The following is a 17318-nucleotide window of genomic DNA, read 5'->3' as shown; positions in this document are numbered from 1 at the left end:
TGCTGGCGCTAGCACCACTCACCTCTGCCATTTCAATTCTGCCATCTGCATTCTTGTCATACTTCTGCATGAACTCCTTCATCTTCTCTGCAAAGTTGCCGTTCTTAGAGTCCTGTGAACAAAGCGAGAACGTTTGTCCCTCTTGGCCTCCAGCAGGGCCTCTGTGCCCCCCGACCCCTCCCGCTCTGTGCACTGTGCCTGGTCAGTGCGTTGGCTTCGAGCCATGAAAGGTTGGGAAGGACGCTGCTTGGATGTCGAACAGGCCAGTACATCAGAGAGGAGCCCCTTTCACTCTTAACCCAAGGCAGGAGAGCCAGCGGAATATCCTACCTCAACGCAGTAGGGTTAAATTACAATCGTGTCTATGCGCCCAGTTGCGTTAGCCTCTGTACACACGCACAAAGAGACAGGCCCTGCCCGGAAGAGTTTACAGTCTAACTAGACAAGAAGAATTAGTCTCATTCCCAGCTAAGAAGCTGAGGCACAGTGAGATTGAGGGAGGCAAGGGCAGAGCTAGGAGGTGAATCAGATTTTCTGCATCTTGAGGCCAGTGCCTTAACCCCAAGAGAACTCCCGTCTAGTCCAAGGCTTTGTCTTCACTACCCGCCGATCCGGCGGGTAGCAATCGGTTTATCGGGGATCGACTTACCGCGTCTGGTGAAGACGCGGTAAAATCGATCCCTGATCGCTCTGCAGTCGACTCCGGAAATCCACCTCGGCAGGAGGCGGCAGCGGAGTCGGCGGCAGCGCGGCAGCGGTCGACTTTCCCGCGTCCTCACCGCTAGGTAAGCCGACCTAAAATACGCAACTTCAGCTACGGTATTCACGTAGCTGAAGTTGCGTATCTTAGGTCGGACCCCCGCTGTAGTGTAGACCTAGCCCAAGAGAGCAGACCGGCAGCTGGCAGGGGACACTAATCTAAATGAGTTTGAGGTGAGTAACAACCCAGCCTCACATCAAACCAGGAAAGGGAGCTGCCCATGTGTCCCTGGCCAGCTAACACCGGCTTTACAGATTACTCTGCAAACCAGAGTGGTCCTGTTAATGCCAGGGGCTCCTTTGGGTGGGGAGAGGTTGCAGGATCAGGATCTATTAATATAACTTGTGCTAAGGTGACTCGGTCTAAAGCTCCTATTGACTTGTTACACCTCATGGCTCCAATGTTAACTCAGCGTTGCTAACTCTCGTGATTTATCATGAAGCTCACGCTATTTGGTGTTTTCTCTTCAAGCCCCAGCTCCTGGAGTCATGTGATTATAGGAGAATTGCAGCTTGCATTTAAAAAAAAGTAGGATTTGAGCACTTGGGTCTGTGGAGAAAAGCTGGAAAATGTGACCCCCTAAAGGCTCCAACAACAAATATAAAGACCCCAGATCTATTATTTTTGTGATTGGGAGGGGTGGGGGGGAGACTGGCCTGTGATTTTTGCAGGGTGGGGTTTGGCAATGTTAATGACTCAAAAATGGCAAAGTAGATTTTGCAGAAACTAAACAAACATCACCTTGGGGCTGAGACCAAGCCTGGAGGGCCAGATACTGGAGACACTTATGACATGGACAAGCAGAATATTGTGTGTACCGGGGAGAAAGACAATCAAACTACCCACATCCAGCTCTGCTCAGCTTGCAAGTCATAGGAGCTGGAAAACAATAACCCAGCCTTTCCCCAAGCAGCAGATAGGAGTTTAATGGTCACCCTCTTTTCAGCACCCTCTTCCTTAGTTGGCTTGTCATTTACTCACTGAAAACAAGACATAAGATCACGAGTTATGAGGCTTTGTTGCTAGAGTGTCTCAGGGCACGTCTTCACTACCCGCCCAGATCGGCGGGTAGAAATCGATCTCTCGGGGATCGATTTATTGCGTCTCATCTAGACGCAATAAATCGATCCCCGAGTCGACGCGCGTACTCCACCTCGTCAGGAGGAGTAAGCGGCGTCGATGGGGGAGCCGTGGCGGTCGATTTGCCACCGTCCTCACAGTGGGGTAAGTCAAATAGGATACTTCGACTTCGACCCCCCCCAGTGTAGACCAGCCCTCAGCCATTAGAAGAGACCAAATTAGATGCTGAACAACTGCTCAGCAGCAGTTAAGAAGTTGATGTGCAGAGGAAGTGCGGTCCAGTGGTTAGAGGAGGGGGAACTAGGTGCTAGTGCTCCTGAATACTGTTCCTGATTCAGCCACTGACTTGCTTCATGGCCTTAAGCAAGTCTCTTCACTTGCCTTGTGCCTCAGTTTCCCTATTGTTAAAATGGGGCTAGTAATATTTCTCTCCTAGGATTGCTGTCCGGCTTAATTAATTTCCATACACACAGTGGCTGGAGACCCTCAAATGCCAGGTGCTATTACAATTGTGTTGACTTTTGTTTGGGGCCAGTTCTTCCGTATGTGAGTAATCTGATGGGTGGGTCCCTCTTTAAAGCAGCATGGGCTTGCCATGCCTTCTTACCTTCTGGCCTTGCACAGCCGAAGCAGTAGAAAAGGCCACCTGGGCTAACCCCAAGGAGGCCTTGGTTAGGCAAGGGGTTTTCACTGGCCAGCAGGGGGCAGTGTGATGACGGGCTGAGCAGTGTTTGGTTAGCCGGGGATGGGCAATGGATCTGCTAAGGAACAGGCTTATACACACAGTATGCGTCTGGGCTCACGCCATGTCAAATGGCTTGGCCTGAGTGAGCAAACCTTGGCTGATGGGGACCCCAAACTGTGTGTGGAGGGGCCAGCGGCACAGCATGGAGCTAGTTCGCTGCCCTCTCAGCGCGCACATCCAACCCCCTGTAAAGGGAGCACAGGCCCAGGAGGCAAGAACAATCAAAGCAGCAGCCTGGTTATGCCGCTGCCCCTCCGAGGCAGTGAGGCCCTGCTCTCCAAGGCTGTTTGGAAGAAGAGGAGCTCGTGTTTCCAGTGATTCCATAATTTATGCTGTCAGTTCCATCGGCAGCCTTGCATATGCTCCAATGAATATTGCACAGACATCCGCCGGCAGGCTGCCAGGCTCCGTGCCACCTGTGCCAGCCTGATGCTCACGTGGCAGCGGGCGAGCCTAGTTCAGTCTCACAATGGTGTGAGAAAGGAGCTGAGCTGCAGGGAAAGCTCGTCTCTGGCTTGCCTTGGCTGGAGAGATGGCTCCATGACCCAGAATATGAGGGTGATATTGGGGGGGAGGGGAGTAGAAAATGAGAGGAATAAATGAGGCTCTTTGGGGATCCAACCCCCCTCCCAGAACCCCCCCTGGATGTTAGGGCTAGAATAAAAGTTTCATAAGGAAGGAGATCAGAGCTGGCTCGGTGGCAGGGCTCTGTGCTGTCATGCAGTACAAGTGGCTTCAGGGTCCAGTCGACTAGCAGGGACTGGGCTCAGGCTGCAGAGTTGGTAGCTAGGCTCTGAAAGTAGCAAATATCCTGAGTTGCTCAGCAGTGGCTCTCTCAGCTGACTGAGGCCTGAATGGATTTCAGCCTGGTCCTTAGCCAGCGAGGACTGGCGACTGAACCCACCCCAGATGTTTCAAAATCACAAGTCGGCCCCTTCCAAAATCATGAGTTTTTGGAAAAAATAACCCATTTGGGGTGCTTTTTATTTGCCTGCTGATATCAGAACCTTCAGGTTGTCCTCGGGTCACGTTCTCAAGCTGCTCTTCGCAAAGCCTGAGGGCTAGAAACGTCTTTGTATTGACCATTTTAAAGCTGTTCTTTACTAACCAGAAGTAGCTGTGACCTAAATTCCCAATGTCAACTGCAATATGGCACAGCCAGCTGCTGGGGCCTTAACATCAGCCGTGATGCAGAAGAGTGAGCGACCACCCTGCTCCTTGCAGCACAGCCCCTCCAGCTCTACGCTGGGCCAGTGGGGGCAAAAGTGACATAGAGGGGAGCACACCACCTACTGAACCTTTCACACACACCCCCTTCCTGTAGCTGGGGCATTGGGGCTGCAAAAGAGTCTCATGTAATCACTTGACTCCAGTAGCTGGGACTTTGAGTAAAACATCAAATATTGCAAGACACAATAAAGTCACAGGAGTTGGCAACACAGACAGTGCAGCCTACAAATGCATATTTGCAACAGATGTTTCCAGTGTTACAGAGAGGCCATAGGTTTTTTAGACCCAACTGTAATAATGTGAACATGTGGGGAAAATACCCTAACTTCTCAGTACATGGAAATACTTGTCCAAGTAAAATTGGTAAGGCACAGATTGATTACTAGCCAAATCCTGCTGACTGTGAAGAGTCAGGACCAATCATCATCAAGAGGTGTAGCTTGGCACCAGCACTGGGATTTTAGGTACCCTAGAAGTGGGCCTGAGCCAGAGAGTTCAGAACCAGACTTTTCCAATGTCCAGAGCTGTTTGGAGCCAGGATTGGAAAACCCCGCCAATCTCGAGTCAGTCCCAAGCCCCTGAATCCTTTTGAAGTTTGCTTTTCACTACTGGGCATGGCCCCTAAAACTTGCAGGTGATGGGCACAGATTCCAGCTCCCTGAGAAGGGCTCTTCATTGCAACCCTCCCAGGGAATGAGGCAACACTGGGCTGTGCGGGAGACTCAGGTCAGGAGAAGAACAGGGAAGGGGGGAACAAAGAAGAGGAGGAAGAACAACAGAAGAGGAAAGGAAATGTATTTTTCTTACCACTCCAGCGCCCTTTCTAGCACTTTCTAGCTCCTGGAAGAAGTTTTCCAGTTCCTTGCCTTCAATGTAGCCATTTCCTGCAAGGAAAACAAACATATGGTTAATAGTGGTTGAGCCAGTGAGGGGGTTAAGGCAGTGCAAGATTAAGGCCTGTGTGGAGAGGCCCAGCTCCTGGAGTCCTGTGATTACACCAGAATTTAAACATTCAGAAAAAAACCAAAATGAATTTCTAGCCTTTGTGGTTGGGAAAAGAAGCTTGAAAACATTGCCCAAGTGTAACCAATGCAGTGATGTCTGCCTGAGTCTGCAGAGAGCCTGCGACAATTGCTTGGAGAGGGGAAACTGCCCCTTGTTTCTCAATAGGGGGCTAACTCCAAGACCTTCTGCTCCAGGGCGACCCACCAAACCCGGCCTGTCAGAGGACTGGGTGTAACAGGAGGAGTAGAGTGCAGCTGGCCTGGCCCATGTATCTAAGTGGTTTCACCTGGCTGCTGAAGCATGTCCTGAATTTCCCCACAGCCTACCCTGCTGCTCTTGGTGGAGACAACAGGGCTCCATACTGCTTCTCTTGCCTCTCTGGGAGTAGAGGCCCCCTGCCACCTCCACTCCCAGCCGGGGCTGGGTCCGGGCACAGGGTTCTGGGGATAGAGCCATGAGGGGCCTGGTGCCATAGTGTGCCTGTGGTCCCAGATTGCCTTATCCAGCCCCAGTCCATCTAACAGGAGGAGCTCTGTGCGTCTATGGAGTTCCCTTGCCACACTCCCCTGACCCCTGAGCACAGGCAGGAAGGAGGCTCTCCAGCTACTCTCCCCTAAACTCAGCTCCGGAGTCAGTAACTCAGCCGGGGCAGGGAGCGGGCGCAGGATTGAGCAGCACAGATTCAGGCAGTGTCTCTTCTCTGGATTTCCCTCTGGCACTGTTCACTCCTGCAAGGCAGAGACTGGCGTAACTGGGGCTCAAACCTTCCAGACTAGGCCCAGAACTCGGGCAAAGGGCCTGGGCTGGCTCACAGGATCAGGAGAGAACTGGATATGGGCCCATGGCACAGCATTTTAGATCCAGATCTGAAGTGTGAGGCTGTTGCAGCCCGGCTCTTGCCTCATTATTGGAAGACAGGCAGAGCTCTGCTGGGTTGGGCCGAAACCAGCCCAATAGACACAGCCTCTGCTAACTGAAAGCATCTCATCGGCGCAGCTCCAGGCAACACTTTGTTCCCACACATGCCTCTGTCTAACCCTCACCCTTCCTCAGCCCATCCCCTCCTGCCCATCACACCCCCACTGACACGTCAAGCCCTGCCACACCCGTCCCCCTGCCCAGCGCACAGCGTGAGGGGTGTCATCTAACCGCAGGGTTCGAAGGGACCGCAAGGGTCCTCTAGTCCAGGGGTTCTCAATCCGTGGGGAAGGACCCAAAACTGCGTCACCGGAATGTTTCAGAGGGTCGCGTGGCAGCTCCTGTCCCAGGGGGCCGGCTGGGCTCCCTTCACTGCAACCTCTGGGTTCCCAGCACCACTCAGGCTTGGCCCAGCCGTCATGAGCCAGGTCACAACTCCACTCACACACATGTGGTCCAGTCAGGGGGGCGGGGCCAAACTGGAGTGGTGCTGTGGGGTGAGTGCCGGCAGGACCCAACCCCCCGGGAGGCGGGATCCGACCGAAACCACCCCAAGGCCTCCACCCCCAGACTATTTACTGGGTCATGACAGGCCGTAAACATTTACAAATGGATCCTGAGCCCACAAAGGTTGAGACCCCTGGGCTAATCTAACCCCCTGCCAAGATGCAGGATTTGTTGGGGGTCTAAACCACCCAAGACAGATGGCAATCCAGTCCCTTTCTGAAAATCGCCAGGGGAGGAGCTCCCACAACCCCCCTAGGCATCTGTCCGTCCCATTGTCCTTCTGCTCTTACAGCTACAAAGTTTTTCCTGACATTTAATCTAAATCTGCTACACTGTAGATTGAATCCATTCCGCCTTGCCCTGCTCTCTGGGGCAAGCGGGAACAATGTTTCTCCATCTTTCTTATGGCAGCTTTTCAAGTATTTGAAGACTGCTATCATGTCCCCCCTCAATCTCCCCTTTTCCAAACTAAACCTACCCTGTTCCTTCAGCCTTTGCTCATATGACTTGCATTCCAGCCCTTTGAGCATCTTTGTCGCTCACCTCTGGATCCTTTCTATGCATTGGTGACCAAAACTGGACACAGTACTCCAGCTGAGGCCTAACCAGCACCAAGTAGAGTGGTACTATCACTCCCATGCTAGGCCTCTGTTAATGCAACCAAAATTGCATTTGCTTTTTTTGCCAGAGCATCACATTGCTGACTCATGTTGAGGTTGGGATCCACCACAACTCCCAGATCCTTCTCAGCAGTGCTGCTGCCAAGCCAGCTATGCCCATTTCACAAAACCCGGTCGCCTTACTTAGCTGCAAACCCACATGAAGGGAAGCAAAGATTAGCATGGCACCTGGTGAAATGTAGCACAGATTCTTCTCCAGCTCTGCTTAGGCCCCTGTCTTTCTGCCCCCATCTGTGGCATGTCTGTCCTTCACTAGGCCAGGAAGCAGGACTCCTGCACTAGCTTCCAAATAGGAGTATGTAGTGCCATAGCTGCCTTATAGGGCTGCAAGCCCCAGATCACTGACTTGGAATGATCAGGGCCTTCGATCCCACCCTGTCTATTTGGGGTCCAGGTGAGTGGCACAGGTGCCATCTCCATTTAACATTTACAGGAAGAACGGGAATAATGTGCCGGGCAGCTTGGAGTCTGTCTGATTTCTCAAGCAAGAGGGAGGAGATGGTAGCCGGTAACTCGTGAACAACCCTTCCTGATCCTGGGGGAAGATAGCAATCCGGAGGACTAAAGCTCAGTGACCTTGTGACTTGGAGGAAAACAAATAAAAGTCATTTGCCCATGTGAGACACTCTGTACCTCAAAGGAGCACCCTGGAACTCCCTATTCTCCACTGTGATATGAATAGGATGTGTTTGTACAAAGGATGCCTTGTGAGGTCTCATTTTTAAGTCTTGATTTGTTGAACAATAATATCCTGTTGGATTATGTCTGCTATCAATGTGCTGTGAGGTTGGGAACACCCACAGCCAGCCTTTCAGTTACAACAAAGGAGTAGCCATCAATAGCCGTTAATGGCTCATCAACGCACAATCCACTAGCCCAGAGGCTTCTCAGAGTGGGCACGTGCACAATGGAGACTGCCTGGCCTGCCCCCACCTCACAGCAAGGACCTTTCTGGCAGCTGGAAGAAGGTATAAAAAGAGAGAGTGACATAATCGCTTGGCCTCTTCCCTGCCCCCACCCAACTCAACCCCTGGAAGAAGGTCTGGAGGACAAAGACTTTGGACTGGGGGAGTTTGGTCCCAGGTGGGGGGTTCCCAGCCTGTGTATTAAGGAACTGTCACCTGCTTGTGCCCTCTGGCAGGGTGAGAAAAGCTGTTTCATTCAATTCCTGCCTAGACTAAACATTTAGAATTTAGAATGCGTGTTACCTTTTAATTTTCTTAAGGTAACTATCTCTGACTTTATGCCTACCACTAACAATCACTTAAAATCTCTTTCTCTGTCATTAACAAACTTATTTTAATGTTGTTCTTACCAGCGAGTCGGTCTAAAGTGCTTGGGGAATCTGCTCATGTTACATAGGCTGGCGCCGGCCCACTTTCCTTTGCTGAAGTGGCCAGGCTCCTGACCAGTGCAAATTGGTAGTTCTGGGGTGCAAGACTGGGGAGCTGGGGGGGACTGGCTGGAGCCTCCCCATTGATGGGTCATGAGTGGCTGGGAGATCATTCAGGCAACTCAGTTGGGTGTGTCCCTGCCAGTGGATGGCTGTGTGGGTGCAGGGCCTGTCAGTATCACAGTGTGAGAGACAGCCCAGGGTGGTGGCTTTGGAGGACTCAGTGAGTCCACAGTCCAGGATGCACCTCGGGGACCCCTCCACATCATGGCAACAACCTGGTAAGATCTCATACAGAGATTCACTAGGTGCCATCCAGCATAACAAGACCTAGCCTGTCAGCCTCCCAAGTTAGCCTGTCTGGGCCAGCTACAGCAGCAAGGTGACTCAAAGCCTTTCCAGAAGCTCAGATCTATAGCCCTAAGCAGGCCTGTGGGCTGTTGTAACATGCAGCAGTGGGCTAGTCTATCTTCCTAGGGTCCTTATATGGCCCCCAATACCGTAGTATCTGAGCACCTCACGATCTATTACCATATTTATCCACATAACACCCTGGGAAGTAGGGAAATGCTATTATCCCATTTTACAAATGGAGCTAAGTGACTTGCACAAGGTCACATGGGAAGTCTGTTGCTACAGAACTAGGTCTCCTATGTACTACGCTACTGCTCTAACCGCTGAACTATCCGTCCCTCGTATTGAGCATAACTGGTGGCTGGCTGGCGTGGAGAGGCACATGCTAGGGCTGGTGTGTGATGTGATTAGTGTCAAGTTATGATGGAATCAGTGGATTTGGAACCTCCTCACCATGTTTGAAAGAATCCCCTCTCTCTCCTGGTCTCCAAGAGCTCAGAACGTGTTCCAACCCTGGCTCTGTAGTTAATAGTCTGGCAGCATTTCCATTATAAACTCTCATTTCAGGGGTGTCCAGCTCAGCCCTAACTGCTCGGTCTGGGCTGTGACTTGCTGCACAAAGTGTCAGCCCACCAACCTACTTCTCTCTTCTTACCAATCTGAGACTATGTCTCCACTACCGCAGTACGTCGACCTACGTCACGCCACTCCAGACACATGAATAACACAGCTGGAGTCAAAGTAGCTTAGGTCGACTTACTGCGGTGTCTACACTGCGCTGGGTCGATGGGAGATGCTCTCCCATCGACTTACCTTGCTCCTCTCGTTTGGGGTGGAGTACCAGGGTTGACCGGAGAGCGCTCTGCAGACTGCGGTTGATTTGGTGGGTCTTCACTAGACTCACTAAATCAACTCCCAGTGTCAATCGCCAGAGTGTCGATCCGGCTGTAGTGTAGACATAGCCTAAGAGCGTTAACCACAGCCCTTTTTGAAATTGCAGGCGAGAGGGGGGAAGAAAGATGGGTCCGATTCTGATCCTTCTTAGAAGTCAGGCTACAAAAATGGCTTTGTTATTTTTGTTAAAAAGAAGAAATGTGGTAAGTGAGTCTCCCACAACTTGATCAGATCATTGCTTATATTTTGAGATTAGACATCAGTTAATGCACGAATAGTAAAAGAAAATCACCCACTGAATATGCAGCAACTTGTCTTAAAAACTCTTTCATATGCCTTCTGGTTGTGCATAATGACACCTTACATTGATATTGCTCCTTCCTAATGCCTTGAAAGATTGCAGAATCAGAGGAATTATTTTGATCACCCCTAAAATGCGGCCACTTCAGGTGTGGAATGTGGCAGTCTGTAGCCATTTTACAATCCATTAAATACAAACTCAAGATATTAAAACAAGAAACCCTCCAGCAATAAGCCCCTCTACAATGGAAACTGGCCAGGCAGAAGGAAACGTAACCAAAATCTCCACAACCCTGACTCCCAAGAAGAGGCCATACCACAACATCGGCCAAACATCATTCCGAGAGATGGAGTTTGCAGCATGCCCCAAAGGTCAGGCTGGGACTACGTCAGACACGGAAGGAGGGAGGGAATTCCTAAGTCAATAGGTGCTCATGGAAAATGCACTGTCAGAAATGCCCTCTTTTCAACCAGCTTGGTCACGTCCAACGTTCACAACTGCTGCAGCAGCATGGCAAAGTGCTAGAGGCCTCTCTCAACTAATAATAATCCCTAGCTCAGGCCTGCACAACACGCGGCCCGCGTGGGCTCACTGTGCGGCCCGCGGGGGGTGAGTAGGTGGGCTCACTGTGCGGCCCGCGGGGGGTGAGTAGGTGGGCTCACTGTGCGGCCCGCGGGGGGTGAGTAGGTGGGCTCACTGTGCGGCCCGCGGGGGGTGAGTAGATGGGCTCACTGTGCGGCCCGCGGGGGGTGAGTAGGTGGGCTCACTGTGCGGTCCGCGGCGGGTGAGTAGATGGGCTCACTGTGCGGCCCGCGGGGGGTGAGTAGGTGGGCTCACTGTGCGGCCCGCGGGGGGTGAGTAGGTGGGCTCACTGTGCGGCCCGCGGGGGGTGAGTAGGTGGGCTCACTGTGCGGCCCGCGGGGGGGTGAGTAGGTGGGCTCACTGTGCGGCCCGCGGGGGGTGAGTAGGCAAGCTGGAGGGGTGGGGGGCTGAGGAGACGAGCGGGCGGGCAGTGGCGGGGGGGCAGGTGAGCTGGCGGTGGGGGAGGGGGGCTGAGTGGGTGAGCCGGGGCGGTGGGGGGCTGAGGAGGCGAGCGGCGAGTCGGTGGCTGACCTGTTCTACTGATCTGGTCTGGCTCCCATCCCCTCTCCAAGGGTTGCAGCTGTCCGGAGGTGCTGCCTTCCACGCCTTCTTCATTCATATCTCATTCATTCAACAGGGCAATTGATTACAAAGTGGGGGGAAGATCTTATTTTACTTCTAGCAAAAAGACATTTTTCTTTTACCTTGATTATACTACCTTAGGGGCCAGCTATAACATATTACCAAGGTTCAATACTGCTGTTTCAGCAGGGTGACGCTGGGGAAGGAGGGTTTTTTCCACGGGGCAGGCAGCGCTGGGGGGGGGTTGTTTTGGGGGGGCTGGGCGGCGCTGGGGGGGTGTTTCGGCAGCGCTGGGGGGGTTGTTTCTGTGGGGTGGGCGGCGCTGGGAGGGGGTGTTGTGTTTCGGGGGTGGCTGGGTGGTGCTGGGGGTAGTTCGGTGGCCTTGGGGGGGGGGTTCGGCGGGGCCGGGGGGTTTCGGCCCTCAGCTGTTTTCTTTGGAGTAATATGGCCCTCGCCACTTTACGAGTTGTCCAGGCCTGCCCTAGCTCTTATCTAGCACTTTCCAGCTGTAGCTCCCAAAGCACTCTACAAAGGAGGTTAGAATCATTATCCCACAGGCGATGGGGAAACTGAAGCACAGAGAGGGGAAATGACTTGCCTAAGGTCACCCAGCCGGCCAGTGACAGAGTTGGATAGAACTGAGGTCTCCTGAGTCCCAGTTCAGTGCTCCTCCATTAGATCACCCTGCCTTTGAGATCCCAGACTTCGTAGGTCAACACCAACATCTTGCACTCCACTCAGAAACCAACAAGCAGCCATTGCTGATCATGGATGGTTGGGTCTTGCTCACATGCTCAGGGTCTAACTGATCGCCATATGTAGGGTCAGGAAGGAGTTTTCCCCGGGTCAGATTGGCGGTAACCATGGGGGTTTTCACCTTCCTCTGCAGTGCGTGGGTGCAGGTCACTAGCCAGGATTATCTGGGTGTATCTCACTTAAGCAGTTCTCTGCCTGTGGCACATCATAGTCTAGTCTCCTGGGGGCCGTAATACCTTGGTCTCATTTCTTTTGTTGTGTCAGTGTGCCGGTGCCCTGTGCTATACAGGGGTCAGACTGGAGGGTCTGGTGCTCCCTTCTGGGCTGGAACTCTATGACTCTATAATGGCAAGTCCTCCACCTAGCAAGCTGACGGCTGCGTTCTGCGTCAGCTTCCACGTGGCGTTAAGGTGGCCATGTAGAGCGTCCACCCTAGAGGCTATAAAGATGTGGATCAGTTTAGGGAGGCAGGATGTAAGTCCCCAAACTGGAATTTGTCCAGCACACTGAGACCATCATCCCTGCCATGATGCTAGGTCCTTGTCCCTCATCTGAATGCTGAATACTGACTCGGTGTTACCAGGCCACAGGCTGGAATGGCCCCATACATCCGCCTGGGTAAATGGCCCTAAACACCATTTGGAATCTTTGCAACTGATGGAGAGAACATCTATGGATGTAAAAAGCTGCCTTAATCCACATTTATCCAACCTCCAGAAATGGCTCAAGAATCTTCCTCATGAAAGAGTCACAACAAAATTAAATACAACCTCTCACCTGGGATATCGACTAGCACGTATCCCGATGCTCTACATTACAATCATTCTTCGTTAGGAATGGAAGGGTGGGGAGGGAGATAAGGTAGGATGCCAGGGTTGAAGCCTAGAGTTACAGGAAGCTTTACTATGGTTTCAAACTAGAAACTCGGCTCAGGTTTGCCAAAAGATTCTTAAAACTGGGCCAAGATTCCAACAACCCTGGGCTGGTGTTAAGTTTTTGGGTAGCAACCATGCCTGATCCTCTGGATTCACTCGTTTTTAATCCCAACCCAGGCAAAACCTCGCTCTTTATTTCCCCTCAAGAGGTACCGATGAGAGCCAATGCCTGGAAGTTGAAGCTAGACAAATTCAGACTGGAACAAAGGTGTACGATTTACCAGTGAAGTAACTAATCATTGGAGCAATGTATTGAGGGCCGTGGTGTCCTGTGTGACCTTGGGGAAGGCCCTTAGCCTCTCTGTGCAATGGGGATAATAATGCTTCCCTGCCTGACACAGGTATTGTGAAGATAAATACATTAAAGATTGCATTGGACAGCTCAAGGCATGTCACAAAGTGTTATACAGGAAATAGGCATTTATTATTTATTGGGATTACGGTGGCTTCTCCATCAGTGGCAATTTTTAAAATCAAGACCAGATGTTTTTCTAAAAGATCTGCTCCAGTTCAAACAGGTGTTAGTTCAGGGAAGGTCTAAGTGTTCTGCAGGGAGGTCACCATGCTCCCTTCTGTCCTTAGACTCTCTGAGTCGTGCCAGGTGCTGTAAGCACATGCAGTGAGAGACAGTCCCTGGCCCACAGCCTAAACAGACAAGGGTGGGGGGGAACTGAGGCCTGGAGAGGAGAAGGGTTTTGCCCAAGGTCACACAGCAGGTCAGGGATCATGCCAAGAAACCAGGCAGGGTTGCCAATTCCACATAGCAGGAAGTCACCGGACAAACCTTGAAAAATCGCTAGATGTTGCTGTTTAAGCACTCAAAGGGAGTCAAAAATGTCACTAAACAAAATGTCGAGAGAATTCAACATCTATCTATCTATCTATCTGTATATGCGCCCAGGTGAGTATAGGCACAAAATCATTGACAAGCAGCTCAGTAATGTTAATAAAATCCATTCCATGCCATTCTTACTACGTTCTGTTGCATACCAAGTCAATCTCATTATGTCTCAACTGAGCACATCCTTGGAAGGAATCGCATTCCAGGGCTTCTTGGGCTGAGATCACTGTAATCTGCAGGCGAGGAAAAGAAGTTTGTGGAGGCTAATTAAATAGTTTGCTAAAGCCAGGCGCACTTTGGTGAGAGCAGCACATTAGCCAGGGGGTGTTTTTAGCCACGTGTTCTTTCTCGCTGCTCCTAGTAGGTAGCACACCCTGTGATGCAGGGAAAGACGGCTAATGAAGTGGGCAGGGCGGGGGAGGCAGGTTAGCCAGTGGGGAGAGCCGCACGGAGGAAGGGGGGGTGGGATGAGACAGGGCCATGTGCCCCAATAGGGATGAAGCCCTTACTACAGGATCAAACGTGGAGCTAGTTTGATTTCGGCTCCCCTTTACTCCTTCCCCGGCTGGCCTGGGGTTAGCTGCCCAGCTTGGGGGGAGGGGTCCAGCTGGCAGATTTTTGTTTTTAAATCTACTTTCTTGGTTCCCTGCAGCACTGAGCGCCCTGGCTCTCCCTTTCACTAACCTGTCGGCTCAACTCCAGGCTGGCAAGAAAGGTGAGGCTCAGCTGCAATTAACCAATCCCAGCCGACCTGTGAGCGCCCTTCCCAATGCGCAGAGGACACCCTTCTGATGATGACAGTGGACTGTTGTAAGTAACAGTGGCAGTCACAGAAAGCAGTGTGCAAAAAGCTGTAGTATTTCAGTAGTAATAATTTTTGCAGTCTATGGGAAACAGAGATGTCAAAACACAAAGCAGCATCCTCTCAGCGACTCCGAGGGAGTGGCAGTCTCAGGAGCAATTTAAGGGCTGGCTACAACCTGTGCAAGGAAACTCAAGCAAGGATGCAGGAAACAAAAATCTCTTTGGTCACTGGTGAAAGCGGTACTTCCACTGCCTCACCCTAACCCTGAAGGGGACCGTCTGTTTAGTCTCCTGAATGTTGTTGAGTCAAAACTGCACAGCCACCTGGGCATAAACCCAGTAAACGCTCTCCTGACCGTAAGAACTGGACTGAAACGGTTTGGAGAATCACGCTGCCCTTACAACTTCCCTGACGCTGTTATAAGACGAATAGGAACAACTTCAGCCTACTCTTTTAAAGCAAAACAGCCATCTCGCAGGAGGCAGGAACCTGAGCCGTGTACCAGTAATCAAGAGCCATCTCCAGCCAAAGAAGGGGAATGGGACTGGGATGAGAATATTTTGCAAGTTTAGGTACGTCCAGTGCTTAATTTGTGATGAAAGAGGTGCCAGGGCTCAGCTGCCCTCAGTCCCAGCAAGCCCAGACACAGATTAAGCACTGCCCAGAGGTGCTGGGCACCTGGGTAGGAAGAACCCTCTGCTTTGGGGCTACTGAATATTCCCTCTTTAATCATGTGTGTTTTGTTCAGAAAGCAACACTACCTTATTGCAACGGTGGGGGGGGTTGGTTTGGTTTTGATGTGTTTTTAATTACAACGATTTGGTTCAGTGGAGGAGGATTTACAAACCTCAGCTGTACGGACTTTGCTCTTTGTCTAATTGAGAGTCCAATTTCCACCCATTTAGGGGGGCTGCCTGGGATGGCAGAACCTCCCCTGGCCCTGATTAAACGTTCTCCCACTCTCCGAGCCCAGTCAGCAGAGGGCTTAAGGTTTGTATGTGAGCCAGTGGCCCTCTGCGCATTGGGAAGGGCGCTCACAGGTCCGCTGGGGTTGGTTAATTGCAGCTGAGCCTCACCTTTCTTGCCAGCCTGGAGTTGAGCCGACAGGTTAGTGAAAGGGAGAGCCAGGGCGCTCAGTGCTGCAGGGAACCAAGAAAGTAGATTTAAAAACAAAAATCCACCAGCCAGACCCCTTCCCAATCCCCCCCCAGCTGGGCAGCTAACCGCAGGCCAGCCAGGGGAAGGAGTAAAGGGGAGCCGAAATCTCCACCTTTGATCCTGTAGTAAGGACTTCATCCCTGGAGTCACGGTGCCCCCCACCCTATTGGGGCACATGGCCCTGTCTCATCCCACCCCCCCTTCCTCCGTGTGGCTCTCCCCACTGGCTAACCTGCCTCCCCCGCCCTGCCCACTTCATTAGCCGTCTTTCCCTGCATCACAGGGTGCACTACCTACTACGGAGCAGCGCGAAAGAACACGTGGCTAAAAACACCCCCTGGCTAATGTGCTGCTCTCACCAAAGTGCGCCTGGCTTTAGCAAACTATTTAATTAGCCTCCACAAACTTCTTTTCCTCGCCTGCAGATTACAGTGATCTCAGCCCAAGAAGCCCTGGAATGCGATTCCTTCCAAGGACGTAGTAAAGAGTTCAACAGAGAGGAGAATGACCGTGTGCCAGGCCTTCAGCCCCACCCAGGGCTCAATGGTCCTTGTCCCTGCCTTGCATCAGGGAGGATGGAGGGGGTGTTATATCCCCTGCCTTGGGGTCAGTATGGGAACCCAGACTCCTCCCTCTACTCTGGGTTCTAGGCCACTGACCCTGTACTAAACAGCTAAAGGCTGCTTCCTCAGACTCACTGCTGCTTCCCTGGGCTCCTTCCTCTGCCTCCCAGCCCTGTTCAGAGGGCGATGCCTTCCAGTGGTTTGTCACTGGAGGGTCCAGCTCCTTAAGCGAATTCCTGCCATTTTGCAGTTTATGCAGAATTCTAGCTAGGCTCCCTGGCATCTCCTTATGCTTGATCTGCAGGCTCTCAGCCCAGCTGTTGCTGGTCGGCCAGTTAACCACAGCTAAAGAGGGAGTCACTCTGCCCCTTAGTGGCTGGGGCAGGATGGGACTTATACACCCCAGCACAGGATCGCAAACTTTTTGATAGGCCCTGTCTGCATTACAGAAATTTTAGTACAAAGTTGGCTTAACCTGGTAACTTACGAAAGTAAACCGCCCTGGTTAGTTACAGGGGAGATTTCTCTAATATGGCCAGGAGCATAATGTGGCCATGTCTTAATAAAGCCACAGGTTGTGCCAGCAAGGCCGTGAGGGCCACCTGGCTGGAGGGCTGAGCTGTGAGATGGGACAGACCAGTGGAGGCTGAGGGCTGTGGACAGGGGATGCTAGAGCTGAGGAGGCGGATGCAGCATGGCTGGCCATGAGGGTGTGCACTGGCTAGTGAGTGACCCCTCCACGCATACCCCTCACCCCTACTTTAGACTGTAAGCCTCCAGGGCTGGCACTTTCCTGACTGTGTGCTCGGTGCTGTAACTGCAATGAATGTGGCTGCTGGGGGGGGGGCGCGGTCAGGGGCAGTTTACTGTAATGTCCCAGGGCAGATCAGATACATGATCTATTGCTGCCAGATGAAATGGTCTAATGGAAACGCACAGACCCTCACTAGCTGCTCTTCTCTCTTGCACCAGTTCTTGTTCACTGGGAAGTCACTTCTTGGGGCCTACTTCTTCTCTGCTTCTTGTGTGAGGAATTGCTCCCAGTTTCATGGCGCTGAGGCTGAGCTCCAGAACACTGAACTGGAAAATGCCTGACAAAGCCCTGGCAAGTGGGTCACTGGGAGAAACTGCAGCAGAGTGAGGAAGCTGATGTGGGGGGAATCTTGGAGAGCCACTGCTGGTAGCCCAGGTACCGCCATTGCTAGGGGCCCAGAAATGAAGCTCTTATG

At 52.1% G+C, this 17318-nt stretch overlaps 1 protein-coding gene across 1 annotated transcript in view; it reads right to left on the bottom strand.

Annotated features, from left to right (window-relative positions):
* CALB2 (calbindin 2) overlaps positions 1-17318 on the bottom strand; it is a 57451-nt gene that overhangs the window by 18288 nt on the left and 21845 nt on the right. Inside the window, exons 2-3 of the mRNA XM_065416679.1 lie at positions 4623-4699; positions 23-112 (exon numbers count right to left, since the gene is read on the bottom strand). Of these exons, the coding sequence (XP_065272751.1) occupies positions 23-112; positions 4623-4699 (167 nt within the window). The remainder of the gene's footprint in view (positions 1-22; positions 113-4622; positions 4700-17318) is intronic.

Source organism: Emys orbicularis, chromosome 14, assembly GCF_028017835.1.
Source record: "Emys orbicularis isolate rEmyOrb1 chromosome 14, rEmyOrb1.hap1, whole genome shotgun sequence".
NCBI lineage: Eukaryota > Metazoa > Chordata > Testudines > Emydidae > Emys > Emys orbicularis.
Note: the sequence above shows the minus strand (reverse complement) of the source record. Positions and strands in the feature narration are given on the sequence as shown.